The following is a 7,795-nucleotide window of genomic DNA, read 5'->3' as shown; positions in this document are numbered from 1 at the left end:
ATTCCTCATTATTTTGATTGACTTTCCTTTTTCTTTAACTTTCCTATTACGTTCCTACTCCATAAAATATTAAATATTTATTGTGAAGAAGACTTTTAAAAAAACTATCAAGCCAGGCCAGGCCAGGCCAGACTTTTAAAAAGGCCAGGCCGAGTCAAAATAAAAGTCTTTGATAGGCTATAGGTCATGCTCAAGCCTCAAAGATTCATCGTAGGTTAGGCTCAAGCCTTTCAAAGTTTGGCCTGGCCTATTTCCACCCCTAATCACCTATGATAATATATAGGATCACTTCCTTACATATATGATTACAGGTCCATATCACATCTTACAACATAATGTTACAAAAGCAACTAGAAGCTACACGTCTGTCCAATACACCCAAGGGTGGTACATGATACGGCTATGCTCTATAATTGTATATTGTTATTTCAATAAACAATCAGAGAAATAACATTAACAAAAACTACAGTCATTTCAAACAGATCTAAAGGGGTCAGAATGAGAGGAGGGAAGCGGAGAGCTTATTAATCTATTCCCTGCTCCAGGCTTTTGACCTCACCAGTTCAGCTCTCGTGAGTGCCATTCACAGTCAACTCTGCTTCGGCCTTGTTTATCTCATCAAGCTTGTGATGTTCTTCACCGTTCACTTTTGTTCCTTCTATTTCCCCAACTTCAAATTCATGAGTACTTTTGACGTGATCCTCTTTATTCACTCCTTCCACTTCAACCGTTTTGTCTGCAGTAGTGCATGTTTCCAATTTCTCTGGCTCCCCAAATCCACTATATTCTTTTGTCTCTTCCTGTGGTTGCTCAATCTTTTCTTCATCCTTTCTCAGAAAAACTTCAGAGCCCTCAGTTACTTTGTCATCAGCTTTATCTTTTAATGCAGGTAGTTCTCCATCAGCAGCATTGGATTTTTCCTCTTCAATAGGTACCTCAACGTTTTCTCCAGCTTTAGCTTCTTCTCCATAACGAGTGGATTTGTTGACATCTGTATCTTCCACACTCTTGTCATGATTTTCGTTTACAACAACCTTTTCCTTCTCTATATCATTATCACCCTTAGTGGTGTCATCAGCTTCTTGCATCTCTGCTTCCTTGGTCTCCTCTTCTTTTTCTTCCTGGGAAATTTCCTTTTGTGAAGCTGATGATCTTTTAGTACGCTTCTTTGGGGGCTCCCTCTGTGTTGGAGGAGCTGCCTTGGCCTTCTCACTGATTCTTGTAGATCTTCTTGGGGTCTCACCAGTGCCCCAGTCAAATTCTGATACAGCTGGGCCTCCAGGGTGTGCTTTCAAATATTTTTCCAGCTGCTTCCTGTTATTGATCTCCTCTCCTGTTGGTGCAGTGAACACAATCTCGTTTTTCTTTGGGGTACCAGCTTTCTTTGGAATGAACTGCAATGAAATACAGTATATGATTTGTGAATCATCTTACAGGAAAAAGCAAGCAACAAAACAACAATCATAAAACACATACAAGATTTTGGTCGTTATTGACTTCTTAAAGTAGAACCTAACGTTAAGAATAAAGCTCTATTCACTACTTTCACATCACAATTACAATTAGAGCCATTAGTATGGTACTCTTGCAAATAGAAAGTTACAGTAACATCAAAGATATAAAGAGCAAATCTCTTGAGAAAATTATTGTTCTGCTCAGTTATATATATATATATATATGGAGGGATCAAGTTCCTCCAAGAGTAACTTTAAGATAATTACTCCTCGTCTTCACCATTGATTTTCTTGAAATCTAATGGTTAAGATTAACTACTTTAAATTTCAAGAAAATGAAGGATGAGGATAGGGAGTAACTCTTAAAGAGTAACTCTTGGAGTAAGTTGATCCCTCCTCTCTATATATACACAAGATATGACAACCACTTTATAATGACTTCCATGGTTTTTCAGAGCTTGACCTCTAACTCTTGGTTTCAATGTTTAGTTTCACCAAATTATATAGAATAAAAAAAAAAGGAAAGAAAAAGTGATAAAACTACGTTTCATAGATATCCTACTTAGGTTGTATATTATATGTCCACATCCATCCATCATTATCTTTCTATTTCCAAATCATAAAAATAATATGTTGCCTTTATTGGGGCAGAGTCATTCTTCCATGTGCACTCTGAATTGGTGCCTAGTCAATCATCATTGGCTCTAACAAACTAGCAGTTTTTATTATTAAACTACAGGAAATGACATGCAAGGTACTAAATTAACCCTGTCAACTCAGAAGGGTTTTCTTTCCTTCTGTCAATCTTTCATTCAGGTAATACTTGGGAAGGGTGAAAGTTCATGAAAGGGTGAAAGTTCATGAAATGGTGTGTGATAGGAACTAAATATTTTACTACCGATATATAGGGATAAACCCCAATTACAAATATCAGAAACCACAAAAAAAAAAACAAAAAAACAAAAGATAGAACACTGCAAAATTTTAACGGTCTGCAAAAACCTGCCACCAGCCCAAAGGCCGCAAAACTCAAAATAAAGACTGAATGTCCTCTCTCCTACCTTTCCTTCCTTTCATCATTTGCTTCAAACCCTTTCCCCTTCATACCCTCATTGTCATGTATGCATGGTTCTACAACCCAAATCCCTCTTCAGTCCCTAGCTCAGTATAATAATAGTGCATAACAACACAGAAAAGATCAAGATTTAACAATATCCAAGGCTTGTACAATGACCAAGAAACCAATACAAAAAAATTCACATGGAGGGCATATGAAGTTAGAAACTATTTCCTAAACTTGAATTGCAGTAATTAATAAATTAAAAAAGAATACTGTCAAGTAGCAAGTGGTCCCAAAAATTGTCAAAAGAAAATAAATACATTGATCTTCTATGTGTTTATAAAACATACACACATATTCCCTCTAATTATGCACAGTTCAAAGATTGAAATTAATTTTTCAGGGGTATGCAAGTGTTTAATAGGGTTAGTGTATAACAACCTTAAATAGCTATAAATAGGGCTCAATTCCCTTGAAACCCTAGGACCCATAAACTTCTCTGCTAAGTACTAGTTGAGTGCCCCCGCTGTTTTGAAAGTGCAACTGAAACCCTAAATCCCTATCTAAGAAGGCAGAGAACACAAATGTAGGAGTACTGGGAGGTCTGTGACAGCAAGAGGGGGGTGACAACAGCTGTACAGCAACAGTGAAAACAAAGAGCAGCTGCAAAGTGTTAGACCAGTGCCTGAGTTGCCCAAACAAACCCTGCCGGTTTATTATAGGAGGAAGGGCAAAAAGGGGAAATCAATAGTTGTATAGGGCAGTAATTAGGAGAAGTATATAAATAAGCCCTTGAGGCAGTAATAGAGGGCAGATTCTGATTTTGTATTTGTCAACTGGAGTTCCAAGGTGAAAGGAGAATTGCTACTTTAGGGTACCTGCTGGTACTTGGTTTCTTTTTCTTGGTCATCATGCACTCCAAGATATCTTTGATCTGTTTCATGTCTGGCACATGTTCCTTGATGTAGCCAATGTTGCATTTCAGCTCTGGCAGTTTCGCTCCATGCTCGCTGGTCAGTTTCTCTAGTGAGCTCACTCGATTATCCATGGCACCTTCGGATCCGGCAGGTCGGACCAAATTGTTAGGACCCACCCCTTTTCAGACTGGGTTGGATCTCTAAACCAATCATGAAAAAAAAGTATAGAATGACAGAGTGAAAAAAGAAAAGGGCAAGAACGAATCTTCTGTAAGGGGGGCCCTGATGTATAAGATCATGCATTACACAATCTTAACAGTGGCTTGAAGTCCAACCTCACCAACTTAAAAGAGCAGATCTAGAGTAACACAGAGCTTCCAAAATATTTTCAGCACAACCAGTAATGCGATATATTCAAAATAACTAAAGTCAAAAAGTGTATAATCTGCTGAATTATTTAATGCCCTGTGATTTGATGTGAGATCAATGCTACATAAAAATCAGATAATCAGCTCAGTATAAGAGAGCTAGTAGAACATCATAAGAACATAAGATTAAACAAGGACAGATTTAGAGGGGGGAAGGCAGGAATTCCAATCCCCCCTCCTTCAGGCTTTACATACATACATATATGGTCAACTTGTTCATAACTAGTTGATCAGGTTTATCCACAGCCAACTTGAACTGTGACAATTTTTTATTGAACTAGCAAGATTGAATGGCTTGCGTCCCATATTGGTCATTTACTTTTATATGTGGTTTGTATATGTTGTTAATGAGAGTTAATGAAGATTACTGAAACTTAATGAGAACATATAAAAACAGTTATCATAGTAAATCTATAAATGTGACTTCCACTAAAGATATTATAAATATATATTAGTTATTATTGTACACCACAGTAAATGTTTTTATAGAAGTGATTATTTATTAAATAATTATTTGTTAAACAAGAAAAAAAAAGTTCCACCCCCCCCCCCCCCTTTGATAGACTTCTTGATCCATCCCTGATTAAGTACCAGGATCTGAGAATGCAAAATTGGGTTGGATCTCAAACATAAAATGATTCTAGACATTTTGCAAATTTCTGTAGCTTTTCTTCTTTTCTCCTCTTTTGAAAAACTAACAGTCCCCCAAATATACGTATCTGCAAAAAGCATCTAGGAAAACATAAAATGATGACTTTATTCAAGCAATTCAACTTAAACACTTTTCTGTTTTCCTAAAAAGCTGTTCTACACATTCATTTATCATTATGAACAAGGAATTTGTTTGGCAATTGATACACACTATGAATGTTTGTGGAGGGTAAAACAAACAACAAAAACCCATCACTGCTAGAAAATACAAATCACTATCCTGATATATAACCACCTACAGCAGCTAATATGATGGCAGACAAATTTAAACAAGTTCAGTGCAATAAACACATACGCTAAAAACAATCTAGCAATAACCCCTTATTACTGGATTTTAAAAAAATAGAAAACTAAAGTAAGCCAAAATATACATTAATTAAAATTTTAAATTTAAATATAATGCGCATCGGTCCTACATGGCCTGAAAAATTGAGCAGTCCTACTTAAAAGTCAAGCAGTGCTGAACGAAAAACACATCTTGGAATAAATTACCAACTTCGCAAATAAAGGTGATAAACGTGTCTACGGATATATTTACATAAGACTCAATAGAATCAATCAAAACACCTTTTTTAATATCGAAAAATATTGGGCGCGACCACAAAACCCTAACAGACACTTGACACTCGTCTGGTAGATACTTTTTCTGGATGCATTTCCAGCAATTTCGAAGCACATGAATTCAAAATGACACAATTCGACACAAACTAGCCAAATTCACAAAAAGCCCTAATTCATGTATCGTCTCCGAGGCTCGGCATCACATCGACGCCAAAGTAAGAAGGATAACACAACAAAACCAACGAATTACGGTAACTTAGCACTTAGCAGCGAACTTCAACAAAACGAAATAGTCAAAGCGAAACACTGCAAAAAAAAAAAAAACACAGAAAAGGAGAAACAGAAGAAAGAGTGGAAAACCTGCTTCTTCCAACCAGGTGGAGCAGGAAGCTCCAAAGACAAAGTTTCCTCGCTCGCGCCACCCTCCTTCTCCACTGCGCTCGCCATTTTTCACCTGCAAAATTTAGCTCGAAAAATTTCCCCTTATTTTTGGAAATAAAAAATTTGAAGAAAATGATAAAACATGAACGAGGAAATTTTAAAAGAAACAGGAAAAACTAACTTTTTTTTTTTGTTATGTGTTTTTATCAATTCTGGTGTTTATGTGAAATTGAGAATTGTAATGCTTTGTTTTGGTGTTTGAGGTTCAGAGGAGGATAAAGAGGAATAGATTAATTAAGAGGAAGAGGGTTGAGAGTTAGGACAGGTTGTAGAATCACCAGAAAAAAATTTGAAGAAGCAGTTCAGGTCGATTCGATTTGTGTGTTAGGCATCACTTACTAGTCAGTAGCGTCAAGGTGCTCTATCCTCCTGCCACCTGTCCCTTCTTCTTATTTTTTTTATTTACTTTTGTTTTATGCACTATTTTTTATTTCTTTTACTCTATTGGATTTTAATTATAATATCATTTCAACTGATTCATATTTATTAAAAAAATAATTAATTTAATTTATTGCATTATTTATATTATTATTTTAAAATTATCTTTCCTTATCTTTCTATTCACTTTATTATTTCTCATTAATATTTAAAGAGATAATATTTAAATAAAGATATGTAAAAAAATTAATATATCTAAAACTTAAAAAATAACTTTATTAAAAAAAATATTTTTTTAAATATTATAATTAAGATCGAAGGAAATAACCTTTTATTCCTCCAACTGTCCCTTTTTCTTATTACTTCTGTATTTCTAGTACTAGTTTTTTTTTTTTACTTGTATAGGATAGGATAATAATTCTTTATATCTCTTATAAAATTTGTAATATTTTAAATAATTAAAAAAATTAATTATATCATAATTAAACTTTATGATAAGTATATGTATAAATTATACTTTATATATATATATATATATATATAATAAAAACAATTTAAACTATAATATAAACTTATTTCTAAAATTCATGTTTTAGAAAATACTAAAATTTAATTTACAGATGAAGGTAAAAGGTATACAAAATAAAATGAAGATAGTTAATAGTTTAACATTTTTTTAAGGAGTTAATAATTTAAGATAGATGAAAGAAAACAAAATTTGGTTAATTTGAGTATCATTATTATAATTAGGAGGAGAGAGGCAATCTCCGTCTCTTTACATATTTTAAATTAAAAAAAAAAGAATTAGAATTTTTTTTAAAAAAAGTAACTAATGACATAAGAATAGTGAATAGTTATTAGTAAAAAGTGATAGAGGTTTAAAAATTGAAAAAGGGTAAAATTATAAAAAAAAATATTATGGACACCAATAAAGAGTATAGATTAATAGGATAGATGCTCTTACTTTTGTAGTAAAACAAAAATACTCTTACTTATACTTGTTATTTTTTTCTATTATTTTTGTTTTTGCAGTGACTTATTTTTTAGTATTTAGGTAGGATTTTAAAAAAATTGAGAGACATCATTGTGCTAAGAATGATATATACTATCTAGTTTTGATTGCTATTAATTTTTTTAGATTAGATTATGAAAAAAGATTAAATTATCCCTAAATGTCATAAACTAAAATAGATTTGTTGTCTTTTTAGTCCCAAATTTTTTTAGGATTTTATTTTTAGTCTCTTTTTTTTTACTATTTTTTGTATTTTGGTTTTTTTTTTCTTTTGGTTCTTACTTTTAGACATTTAATGAAAAAAAAAGTAAGAATTGAAAAAGTTAAAGAATATCGACTGATAAGAAAGAAAAAAGTCAAAGAATTAAAACAAAAATCCTAAAAAAATTAGAGACTAAACATAGTAAACTTATTGAAAATAAATTACTATAAATATTTAAATTTAGAAATAAATAAAAAATGAATTTTGAGATTAGGTTAATATTAGAACAATAAAATTGATTTTTTGGAAATTATGGAAATTCCTATAGAAAATAACTAAAATGCCCTTAGTTTATTGTATAGGCTTAGCTCATGTTATTTTAGTTTAGAAAAATGATATAAATTATATCTTTGTGTAGAATAAATTTGGTGAGATTATTTTATTTAATTTATAAATTATTTTAAATGAAATTGAGTAAAATTACAATTATATCCTTAATTAAATAGAACTTTACAAAAATGTCCTTAAGCCTAGAAGCCAATCCGATCCGACTATATGGAATATAAATGTCCATGTAGTTTTACCATTAACCTAATGTTAATATAAATAGATAATATCAAAGTTTTGGGAT

General features: G+C 32.4%; 1 protein-coding gene across 3 annotated transcripts; it reads right to left on the bottom strand.

Annotated features, from left to right (window-relative positions):
* Window positions 1-278: 278 nt before the first annotated feature.
* Window positions 279-5,930, bottom strand: LOC100796239 (methyl-CpG-binding domain-containing protein 11). 3 transcript variants are annotated; one of them, XM_041016635.1, is made up of 3 exons: window positions 5,692-5,930; window positions 5,492-5,583; window positions 279-1,394 (listed from the first exon to the last, which is right to left on the bottom strand). In XM_041016635.1, the coding sequence occupies exons 2-3, from the start codon at window positions 5,576-5,578 to the stop codon at window positions 564-566; spliced, it is 918 nt and encodes a 305-aa protein (XP_040872569.1). In that variant the 5' UTR covers window positions 5,579-5,583; window positions 5,692-5,930; the 3' UTR covers window positions 279-563. The 3 variants fall into 3 exon arrangements, with proteins under 3 accessions (XP_040872569.1, XP_040872568.1, XP_040872570.1); XM_041016634.1 differs by having other exon boundaries at window positions 5,492-5,613; window positions 5,694-5,930; XM_041016636.1 differs by having other exon boundaries at window positions 5,492-5,585; window positions 5,695-5,891.
* Window positions 5,931-7,795: the final 1,865 nt, after the last annotated feature.

The sequence above is a fragment of the Glycine max genome, chromosome 6 (assembly GCF_000004515.6).
Source record: "Glycine max cultivar Williams 82 chromosome 6, Glycine_max_v4.0, whole genome shotgun sequence".
NCBI classification, from domain to species: Eukaryota; Viridiplantae; Streptophyta; class Magnoliopsida; order Fabales; family Fabaceae; genus Glycine; species Glycine max.
The sequence above is the reverse complement of the archived record's forward strand: the minus strand, read 5'-3'. Positions and strand labels throughout refer to the sequence as shown.